Genomic DNA, 10,710 nt, shown 5'->3' with positions numbered 1-10,710 from the left:
TCCATTTCACTTGTTTTCATATATTTTTTCTTTTATAAAATGTACAAAATACTTTACAAAATGTTATCAATTACAAATCACAGATTTTTAGCTGTCAAATTGGTAGTCATCGTTGTCCACAGGTCCCAATATTCGAGCCAGCTTCTCCATTTTTCCTCTAAAGATTTAAAAAAAAAAAATTAAATCCAAATTTAAAAAAAAAATCAATCCACCTTAAACTTTGGTCATTTGTCGTCTGCCGCCGAGTTTCAACCTCCACAATCTGTTGCTCGAGCTTCATCAAAGTCGGTTTGACCAACAAGACTTTGTACTTTCCCAGAATAAACAGCAACTGGAACAGTTGACTGTTTTGGAATGCCATCTTTTCTCTGTACAGCTCCACCAGTTTTGCGTAGAAAATGGCCCTGGGAAAATTATATTTCTTGATTCGTTCATTTAAAGGATAATTTTGGTAATTTCTTACTTGATGTCAATTGACGAAGTGAAGACTGGAGTGTTGACGATGGCTTTTAAGTAGCGAAACGCAAGATCTTTCTCTGCCTCCTTGGTGTCATCAATTTGCATTAAAATCACAAGGGTGTCCTTTATTGTGTGCTTCACCAGCGACCTGACCAGATTCTCATCCTCACCCAAGTCTTCTTGAACGTTTAACAAAATTCGCAAGGCCTATTTTGAAAAATCAATTATTGCTTCAATTTTATTTAATTGGCATTTACATCTGGCGCATGATCGTTTTCAAAGAATTTGCCTCTCATCTTTAGCATGTGCGTTCCGATGATCTCAACCACCTTGTCGACCACCTCAGCGCTGATACAAACCCTGAAAAATTTCTACGATTTTCATTAATTTTTTTTTATCCTTTCTTTAATATCCTGAAATTACCTCAATGGGGTGCAAAGTTTGGGCTTGGGACAAAGGTTGCCTTCTTTCCATCAAAACAGCACCTTTCCGAGATTCCAAAGTATGGATAAAATACTTTATGCTGGCAACCATAACACGGTTTATGTAGGAGTCGTTTTTCATTATTTTTCCCAGACCAATGAGGAACTAAAATAAAATTGGTATATTGTGATTCTTTTTTTCTTTCTTTAAATCTACCTTATGAAAATGAGCTTCAAGGGCTGCTTTGATGTTCCTGTCCATGCAAAAGGTTGGAAATCTGTGTATATCTTCATACAAAAGCATGGTGTTTGTTAAGACGGTCAGAGTGGACTTTCCGTTGAGCTGCAATTAATTTCTTTAGATTTTTTCTGAAATAAATAATTTTAATTAAAAGCTACCTTTTCATACATGACAGCTGGACATGACATTATAAGACTTCCTATTGACTCGTACATTCTCAAAACAGTCGTACTGGGATGTTTGGTTGCGCTGATTTTTGAATTTGGATCCTGCTGTATTATGTGAGTGACAACCTGAGGCAGTTTGCTGAAGTAAGGGTATAACCGCATCCTTAACTCCGAACGTTCATTAATATTCTGAAAACATTTTGGGTTTATTAATTCCAATTTTGGGAAATTTGAAAAACAATACATTTTCTCTAAGTTTGAACTGTTCGTGGACCATTTCACCGAAAACCTCCAAAGGGAATGCTTCGTTTTTCAAAATGGTCAATTTGTCTCCAAATAGATTCTTGAGATCAGGCAAATTGCAAACACTCCTTGTTAACGCTTCAGTTTCCACTCCGTTCGTTTCATCCAAAACGCAACACCTATAAAAACAAATAACTAAACTTGACTTCTAGAGAAATGGAAAACCAACCTCATCCAGGCATGGACTATGACTTCGTCGAACTTCCTTTCCAAGTCTCTTATCCGATCGGAAACCTCTTTGTTGGATAAAATTTGAGTCAAGTATCTTGCAGACACCCTGGAAGAATTTTGTTTAATACTCAAGCATCTTCTCATAATTAGTTTACCTTGCGTGGACAGTTTCATTCAAGCCAAAGTGTCTGAGCATTTCCAGGAATTTTGAATTTTCGGCTGCGGCCGAGATGGCAAAGGCAATATCTGCCGTTTGGTTGACGGCCGAGGGGGTGACTTTAGTGCTTTCCTGTTTCAAATACGGAGCAAGGAACTCCACGAAGGAGGCCACAGCTTTTCTCCTTTCCGCAGTCGAGTCCATTTCCTCGTAACAAGGCAGTTTGCTGGCAACGTCCACCATTGCCGACATAACTTTTGCAGATCTTGCTGCATTGCAAATTCCCAAATATTCAGGCAGCCAATCCCCTAAATTATTTCAATCATCTTCATTTTTGACTGAAGAAAAATGTAAATTTTATACGTGCCTAAGAACAAATACCCGGATATTTCATCACAACTCATAACATCGGCAACTTCATTTAGGGAATCGATGAAAGATGAAACCATCTCGATATGTTGCAAATTATTCTTATTCATATCCTTGCAGGACGCATTTAAGAATTTGGTCACAGGTGGAATATTTTCTTCCACGGAAAGTTTTTCCTCCGCCTTAAGATATATCAACGTCATGTGCGACAAAATGATGACCTCCCTCTTTTTTATGTCCAACCCTTTCTCCACCGCACCCAGAAATCCTTGCAGTCTGCTTCCCTATAAATAAAATGTTAATAATTTATATGAAAATTTTATATATTAAATCAAACCATATCCTCCAGTCCCATTGAAAGTCCAATCGACAGACAAAGCGAAGTCAGGTTGTAAAAACCAACATCGTTTAAAGAAATCATTCTTCCAGCACTGAACCGTGTGCAAATCCTGCTCTTGACTTGGTTGAAGAATCGAAGTTTGTCACCGTCGGACCAAGAGTATTTCATCTGACTACGCAAAAACTTGACGAACAAATGAAAACTGTTGATACCCTCATATGAGGGTAGGTCCAATCGCAGGTGTCCCTTGATCTGATTGCTGAACTCTGCAGCCGTCCTCCTGAATCACAGATTATTCCATTAATTTAAGGGGAAAAGGTAACTCGAAATAATTTAATAAATATAGTAAAAATTTGGGAACACATTTCCGCCTACATTAAATTATATTGTTCGTGATTGTTCGATAAAATTTGAATTCTTACGCCATGAACGCCAAGTGAGCTGGACTTTCGCCTGGCACAATGAACAATGAGCCAATGTGTTTGACAAAGTGGTCCAGCAGCAAATTCAAGGCCTGCATGCCTACATTCCACCATTGAGGCAATTGCAGTAGCAACTTCATCAGGTCCCTCATTTCATTCTCGTTCGCACTGAGCGTCAACTTTTTCAAAATCAGCTCCAGCAAGTTGCTCCCTTCATCTGAAACAGCTCCCTGATGTTCCTCCAAGTTTTTAATTCCTTACTAATATTTTTGAATATATTACATACCCTTGTCTTTTTGGAGTAAATTCCACTCTCGCTGTAGCCATAAATTGGGCAGATGTTGAGGTACAACCACAGAGCAAATGAAGACTTTCTCTGCATTTCCCAGTCTTGGCACAGAATGGGCCTTCTGACCTTGCTTAAATTAGCCGGAGGTTTTTCTTCAGCGGGGCGAAAAATTCTGTTCACGATTCCTTTCATCAAGCCCCAAAATGACTAAGAGTTGAATTTTGTTATTTTATGTTAAATTGAAATAAAATATCACTAATTATACCATTGAAATCAAGTTGCTGGCATGGAGTCTGTCTGAAAAAATTTGGAGCATGAGCCAGAACTCTCGAATGCAGTTGCAGAAAAAAGGATGCGTCCTGTCGTAGTCTTCTTGTTTCACCCCTTCGGCAAGTTTTACAAGTTCAGTCAAAACATGATCAAGGGCCTGTTCCAGGTTGCGGTTGAGTTCAGTCTTTTGACTCGTCAAGGCGTGCAGGAGGCAAAGGTGGTGCCACCGGAGCTCCAGGTGAAGGTGCAACAGGTGGTGCATTGGAGGACGACACTGCATTTGACGGAAGATTAAAAATTCATTCACAATTAAGTCCAGTTTTAGTTCAATACTTTGTTTCCTAAGGAGTCGGGACACGCTGACAGAAGGTTGAACTCAATTTTTGTCAAGCCATGGATGAGGATGCTCCAAGACTCAAGATGTTGAAGAACTTTTTCCTTCTTTTCCTCCAAAATCCACAAATAATTTTTGTCACTTTGAAGACTAAAAATCAAAATGAGTTTGTTGCCTGATTTAAAAAAAAAAATCAGCTGACCTTTGTACAAATGTGGTGAAATATTCAAACATTAGGTTTATCTTTTGCCTAGAATCGAAATAGTTGGCCTTACTCAGGTTGAGGTGCATCAAATGCTTGACTGCGTCTTTTTCATTTTTGATAAAAAGCTTCCTGAAAATCATTCCAGAAGTGAGATTGTTATTTAAATAAACTTTTCAAAATCTGCTACATGTAGATACAAAAATTAGTTTTTTATTTTTCATGAGTGAATTATGAGACCAGAATCCAATTAATTTTCCTTTTTACCTTGCCATTTGAAATAGTTGATCCATGTTCTCCAAGAAGGCACTTGACGCATGATATTTGGCCCCGTTGAAGAGAATCAGATTTTCTCCAGCCTTTTCGATGAGTCCCTTGTAATGATATGAATTCTGGAAGGCGAGATCCATCCCTTCTTTCCGGACGATGCTCTTGAAGGGAAAGTCTTGTGTGAGCTGAGCGTGGGTGAATTTGCCACTGCACTCAAAACATCGTGCCTCCAGCAGTTTATTACCGACTAAAATTGGAATTTTATGTAAAACGAAATTGCTTGAATGTAAAATTTAAAAATTTATACCAATTGCATTTTGAAAAGCTTCATCGTCTGCAAACAGATCTTCGTCGTCTAGCTCGAAATCATCCATGATTTGGGCCCGACTCTTCAGTTATTAAAGAAAATATTCTTGACTTTCGTTAAACCTTGGTTTCAATGACAAATACTTTAAATTAAAATCACGAAACAATAATTCAAAATCGAAAAACTGATTGCTACAGCAACATGTTTACGTTTATGCCGCCATTCTTAATTCTTACCGCCTTACTTCGAGGGGGGAGTGAACCAAGAAGGGTGAAGGAAAAGGAGCACAATGTATTTTTCTATATTTAGGCAAATATTATAGATTTTAGGGCTAAAATTATTCTTTAAATATCAAAAATATCTCTATTTTTACTTTAAACTTTATAAAATATACTCTTTTTCAATATAAAAACCTTTGTTGCTTTAAATCGTGTAACTTTCCCTAGCTCCTGAACGTAACCTCAAATCGAACACTCATTTGTTTTGAGGCGGCAAAACCAACTTCGGAATTTGCGAAAGTGCCAGTCTGTGCCTGGTTCCACCGATTTGTCGATCGTTGCTAGAAACAAAAGGGTTACCACACCGTCTCAATATCATTTTAACTCTTTTACATTATAATTTAGATATTTGCATTAAGATTTTACGATGTTTTCTTCGATGAATGGGATTTACAATGTAAAAAAATGTGGTGTGCAGTTCAGTCCTCCGTGCGTGATCCTGATTTACGAAGACACCCTATCGTGCAAGCTTCGCCGCAGAAGTATGCCCGTGAGGAACTTTTCCAAGAGCTCAGATGTTTCGCTGGCGGCAAAATCAATCAAAGACAGGCACAAGCGCTACATGGAACCTGTTTCACAGATTATCGTCGAGAAAATGCTTCGACTGATACAGGTTTCTTATAAAAAAAAAATAAATAAGGAAAATTGAAAAAAAGATTATAAAACAAATTTTTAATTTAGGAAAACATGAAAGGCGTTGGGTTGGAAGATTCTTTGTTGGTGGTCGAGAAGGAATACGAAGTCAATCCCGAGGAAGACCTGAATAAACTGGAAACTGAAGACCTGGACCGTAAAAAAGCAATAATGGACGTGACTTACAACAAGAGCAAAGTCAGCCCAAGCGATCCGAGTTTTGAATATGACAAAAGAGCTGACTTTGTGGCAGAAAAGCCTTCAGAGTGGGATGAAGACGAAAATGATTTTGCTCTGGACGAAATTCCTGTACTTGACCAGGAAGAGGATGAAGTGGAAAAAGTTCAATCTTCCTGTGACGATTTAAGCAAGTCGGAGGAAATCTACATAGCCAAGATTGAATCGGACGAACAGGAAAATTTAGGGGCAGATGAAATTTTAGACAGTCTGGAAGACAAAGACCCAAAGCTAAACATCAAGTTTGACGTGACAGAATTAGAAAACGAGCTTAGGGTCGATGACGCAGATGACTTTTGGAGCTGATTACAAATTTAAAATTAAAGCTTTTTAATGTTAAAAGCAATTTTAATACAGGACTGTTCTTAATCCAAAGTTAAAAAATTTAATAAAAATTGTTTCATGCCTTAATTAATTTTTAATGCGTAAATTTCCAACTTAAATTGTATTATTTACAAACTTAATTTGTAAAGAACCGGGTTTTTGTGTTAAAATTACATAACATCCTCTCTCTTCCCACTAGAATGGTCAGTCTTTTCTACTTCGACGGTTGCTCTTCTATTGGATGTTTCCACGATTCTATTTTCTTTTCCAAAAGTTTAGCTCCCTAAGAGTAAAAGAGTTTTGAATTTTTAATTGCCGTGACAAAATTTTGCTAAATTATGTAATTTACCTCGACGATTGGGAGTCCCTTCTTTTCTTCCGGCCTGATCAAAATTTCGACGTCTTGCAACTTGAGCCAGCCCCAGTGCATGAGAAAGATTGAAGGTACCATAACTATCGCTACGATGTTGCGGTTAACAAATTCGCGAAACCTGCCTAATTGACTCATGTCTGGTTTAAAAAACAACCAAAATTATGTTAGAAAGCTGCTTGATAAATTTTGTTCTCCCCGACCCGTGTGGGCGTGTTTTGTTGTTTTTCAGCAATTTTTTCAGTCAGCATGATTAGCGTTGGTGCCAACCAGTTACAAAATTATATCAATTTATTTGTAATTTAAAATTCATTATATTAAGAAAAAATAAATAAAAATTAGATTAAATACATAAAATTATTTATCTTTTCAAATTTAAAGTACAGAACGTTACCTAAATTAAGTTATTTTGAGAATTTGAAACATTATTATGTTGGCTATTCGTCCTTGCAAAATTTCATTCTGCCGCTGGAGGGCAGCACCGTGTTGGATCTGCAGATTTATTTTGTTGTGTGGTTTCTGTGTCGTCACAATTCTCGACTGACGTATGCCGAACGCTTTCCGATTTCCAACAATTTATCCAAAAATGTGCTAATTTTTGACGAGTGCACCCCACAGAAACGAACCTAATCATGAGGCCGAGACGAGGACTCTTACATTTGGCACTTCTCTGCGCAACCTTTGCCCTGGTAAGCCGCTTTGACTCGGTTAGCTGAAATGCCGGGGGCTCCTGCTGCACAATTACTGTGCAACCGGTGCATTGACCTTAAAATCAACATATGTTTCAAGTTGAAGGTTAATTTTGACCATTTTTAATCGCAGGTGGAAGTGGCCGGCGCAAAGCAAGGCGGTCCCATTGACAAAAAGGGCCCCCTGGAGGAAATCACAGACGTGAAAGAATTCAAAAAGTTGCTCAGAACTAAAAACAATGTGTTGGTGCTGTTCGTGAGCACCACAAAAAGGACGTATTTCACGATCAGGATGTTCAAAGAGGCCGCTGAGGCTGTGAAAGGGCAAGGAACTCTTGCTTTTGTAGACTGTTATGGGTACGTTATTTTAAATTAAGCAGAAATTTATTAAACAAGCAATTAAAATATTTAGTGAAACTGGGAAGAAGATGTGCAAAAAGTTAAAGGTAAACCCCGAGCCTCAGATTCTGCGGCATTACAAGGACGGCGAGTTCAACAGAGACTACGACCGCCAACTGAGTGTGACGTCAATAGTGAACTTCATGAGGGACCCAACTGGGGATGTGCCCTGGGAGGAGGACGCAGACTCTGCCGATGTCCTGCACCTTTCAGACATTTCTGTGAGTTTAATTCTAACATAAAATGTGTTTGAAATTAAATTTCCGTTCACTTCCAGGCCCTAAACAAAGCAATCAAGAAAGAGACAAAGCCTATGATGGTTATGTTCTACGCCCCGTGGTGTGGATTCTGCAAAACGCTCAAACCCGAGTACGCCGAAGCTGCCAAAGATCTGCGAGACCAAGCGGTCATGGCGGCCATCGATGTCAACAGACCTGAAAACTCTGCCGTCAGACAACTTTTCAACATCTCTGGCTTCCCCACTCTTCTTTACTTCCAGTAATAATATTTTTATTTTAATTATCCTTTGATTAATTTGTGTTGAAGAAATGGTGCCATGCAGTTTACTTACGAGGGGGATAACAAAAGAGATGCCCTTGTCGCTTTCATGAAGAATCCTCAAAAGCAGCCTGAGAAAGTGGCTGAAAAGCAGTGGTCCGATTCGCCCAGCGAAGTCTTGCATCTCACCAAGGACACTTTCGAAGACGCTCTTAAGGTAATCAAGCATCTGGAATTAATTTTGAAGGTCTATAAAAATTATTATCTTCAGGAACATTCGTCTCTGCTTGTCATGTTCTACGCCCCGTGGTGTGGACACTGCAAAAAGATGAAACCAGAATACGAGCAGGCTGCTGAGAAAATGAAGAACGAAAAGGTAATTTTTGAAATTAACTTCTTATTTGGTTAAACTGATTTTTCCTCTTTAGATTCCTGGCAGAATAGCTGCCGTTGATGCTACAAAAGAAGGCCCACTTGCCTCTCAGTTCAATGTCCGAGGCTACCCGTCGATTAAATACTTCAAGGACGGCCAACTGGCTTTCGACGCCAACGTCCGCGAGTTGAACAAAATCATCGAGTTCATGAAGGACCCCAAAGAGCCACCCCCACCTCCTGCCCCTGAAAAGCCGTGGAGCGAAGACGAAACTGAAGTTGTTCATCTCACAGACGAATCGTTTAAACCATTTTTAAAGAAGAAGAAACACGTCTTGGTTATGTTTTATGCTCCATGTAGGTATTGCAATTTTCAGATCAAACTCTATTTTTAAATTTCATCAACAGGGTGTGGTCACTGCAAGAAAGCCAAACCAGAGTTCAACACAGCGGCTGAGAAATTCAAGGACGACCCCAAAGTGGAGTTTGCCGCCGTCGACTGCACAGCCCAGCAAGGGGTTTGTGCAGCTTTCGACGTCAAGGGGTACCCCACCATCAAGTACTTTAGCTACCTCAACAAGGAAAAGTTTGACTACTCTGGAGGAAGAACGGTATAATTAAATTGTGGAAAAGTGTGTTTATATAATTTTTGCCCGTTTTGACAGGCGGACGACTTCATCGCCTTCATGAATAATCCACAAAGCGCACCGCCTCCACCTCCGCCCCCGTCGCCTCACTCGGAATGGGGGCATTTGGCTGGTGCAGAGCATCTATTGCATTTGACAGAGAGCAATTTCACAGCCATTGACAGCAAGGAGAGCGTCCTTGTTATGTTCTACGCTCCATGTACGTACTTAAAAAAACTTTTGGGGTGTGGTTTTTATTGATCAAAATGCTAATAATGACCTTCAACATTATTGATTGCCGGGAAAATAAATATCAAATTTATTTTTAGTTTAGATTTACTTGATTGAAGTAAATAATATATATAATAATCATCTTTATCTGGAGTATACTAAAATCTTTTTTTTTCAATTTCTCTAATTAGAATAAATAAAATAAACATTTTTTCAGGAGATCTAAAATTTGATTATTTTTTACGTTATCAGTAAGAAAAATCTATGAAATTGTTTCAGGGTGTGGACATTGCAAGGCGATGAAGGCAGATTACGCCCTGGCGGCTGAAAAGGTACGTGAGGACGGCAAGGACTGGTGGCTGGCTACGGTGGATGCAACCGCCCAGCAGCCACTGCAACGCAAGTTCAACATCCGAGGCTTCCCTACACTGAAGCTGTTCAAGAAAGGTCGCGAGGTCAAGGACTACGACCAGGGCAGGAACACTGCTGACCTGGTGGCCTTCATGAAGTCGGCCGATGCCAAGGACGAACTGTAAAAGTCTGCTCTGCTTTTTTACCCACAAACGCACAAATGAAAGAAACATGACCTAGACAAACGAGTGCTATCAACGAATGAACGAACTCTGAAGGAGGCTAATCAAAACGAGCAACGGTTTTTTTAACAGACGCAAAGAGATTTCTACGACGTTCCCTAAAATAGTAATAATTGTAAGAGCTTAATATATATTCTCTGTCAACGACGCAATCTCCTCTTACAAATTTAATGTTTTTATATTAATTTTTGCATTTTTTTCCATTCCTGAACTACCAAAATGTGAGATTTTATAATCGGATTAAATGTAAAATAGTTTCTTATTGTTACTACTGAAACGGAATCTCTACGGCTGGGGCCAATTATTATAAGAAAGTTTAACATTATGTTTTTTGATTGGTAAACTATGAAGTATTAAGACCAGATCATGCAGATTATTTACTTAAGCTTTTTCTCCGCTCATTTCACTTCTCAGTTAGTGGGCCGTTTTGTGTTTTGCAAAACAATTTAAACAGGATTTCTATGACTATTTATACAACTCTCAGCTATAATTCTACAGTTCTAGGTGGGTGGCGATATGATTATTGAATTTGTTGATTGAATTAAATATCTATTTGTTGATATGTATTTTATAATGAAAAATTAAACGGATATTAAAAATGATTGAAACTTGTTAAATTATTGCTCACATTTTATTTTTATTCCTTTTGCAGGCGCAAAATTAAATAAAAAAAAATTAATCCCAGTTTTCTCGCTAATCAGAGGAAAAAATGAAAACAAATTTTGTCCCGAAGCGCA

General features: G+C 38.6%; 3 protein-coding genes across 3 annotated transcripts; 2 read left to right on the top strand and 1 right to left on the bottom strand.

Annotated features, from left to right (window-relative positions):
- Positions 1-5: 5 nt before the first annotated feature.
- LOC132198693 (protein MMS22-like) lies at positions 6-4,953 on the bottom strand. The gene is made up of 19 exons (XM_059622865.1): positions 4,724-4,953; positions 4,414-4,663; positions 4,147-4,278; positions 3,944-4,094; positions 3,606-3,884; positions 3,338-3,547; positions 3,052-3,281; positions 2,627-2,909; positions 2,288-2,573; positions 1,919-2,228; positions 1,762-1,869; positions 1,534-1,711; positions 1,281-1,478; positions 1,099-1,224; positions 883-1,047; positions 717-830; positions 464-666; positions 213-404; positions 6-157 (listed from the first exon to the last, which is right to left on the bottom strand). Exons 1-19 carry the CDS (start codon positions 4,788-4,790, stop codon positions 88-90), a joined length of 3,552 nt encoding a protein of 1,183 aa, XP_059478848.1. The 5' UTR covers positions 4,791-4,953; the 3' UTR covers positions 6-87.
- Positions 4,954-5,230: 277 nt separating this feature from the next.
- Positions 5,231-6,487, top strand: LOC132198800 (centrosomal protein of 19 kDa-like). The gene is made up of 2 exons (XM_059623034.1): positions 5,231-5,614; positions 5,683-6,487. The coding sequence occupies exons 1-2, from the start codon at positions 5,369-5,371 to the stop codon at positions 6,175-6,177; spliced, it is 741 nt and encodes a 246-aa protein (XP_059479017.1). The 5' UTR covers positions 5,231-5,368; the 3' UTR covers positions 6,178-6,487.
- Positions 6,488-7,064: 577 nt separating this feature from the next.
- On the top strand, positions 7,065-10,575 carry LOC132198617 (protein disulfide-isomerase A5). Its single transcript, XM_059622738.1, has 10 exons — positions 7,065-7,254; positions 7,388-7,611; positions 7,667-7,874; positions 7,931-8,151; positions 8,200-8,368; positions 8,423-8,527; positions 8,580-8,880; positions 8,932-9,134; positions 9,189-9,369; positions 9,660-10,575. Exons 1-10 carry the CDS (start codon positions 7,198-7,200, stop codon positions 9,914-9,916), a joined length of 1,926 nt encoding a protein of 641 aa, XP_059478721.1. The 5' UTR covers positions 7,065-7,197; the 3' UTR covers positions 9,917-10,575.
- The last annotated feature ends 135 nt before the right edge of the window (positions 10,576-10,710 follow it).

This window comes from Neocloeon triangulifer, unplaced genomic scaffold (assembly GCF_031216515.1).
Source record: "Neocloeon triangulifer isolate White Clay Creek 2 clone unplaced genomic scaffold, ASM3121651v1 ptg000013l, whole genome shotgun sequence".
Taxonomy (NCBI): domain Eukaryota; kingdom Metazoa; phylum Arthropoda; class Insecta; order Ephemeroptera; family Baetidae; genus Neocloeon; species Neocloeon triangulifer.
This window is presented reverse-complemented; position numbering and strand designations above follow the sequence as displayed.

Coding starts and splice junctions, on each gene's coding strand:
- LOC132198693 (XM_059622865.1), bottom strand. CDS start 4,790: ATGGATGATTTCGAGCTAGACGACGAAGATCTGTTTGCAGACGATGAA. Junction 1,870..1,918: donor AATGAAACTGTCCACGCAAG/GTAAACTAATTA, acceptor AAATTCTTCCAG/GGTGTCTGCAAGATACTTGA. Junction 158..212: donor ACAAATGACCAAAGTTTAAG/GTGGATTGATTT, acceptor TTAAATCTTTAG/AGGAAAAATGGAGAAGCTGG.
- LOC132198800 (XM_059623034.1), top strand. CDS start 5,369: ATGTTTTCTTCGATGAATGGGATTTACAATGTAAAAAAATGTGGTGTG. Junction 5,615..5,682: donor AAATGCTTCGACTGATACAG/GTTTCTTATAAA, acceptor TTTTTAATTTAG/GAAAACATGAAAGGCGTTGG.
- LOC132198617 (XM_059622738.1), top strand. CDS start 7,198: ATGAGGCCGAGACGAGGACTCTTACATTTGGCACTTCTCTGCGCAACC. Junction 7,875..7,930: donor TGCACCTTTCAGACATTTCT/GTGAGTTTAATT, acceptor GTTCACTTCCAG/GCCCTAAACAAAGCAATCAA. Junction 8,152..8,199: donor CCCACTCTTCTTTACTTCCA/GTAATAATATTT, acceptor TTTGTGTTGAAG/AAATGGTGCCATGCAGTTTA.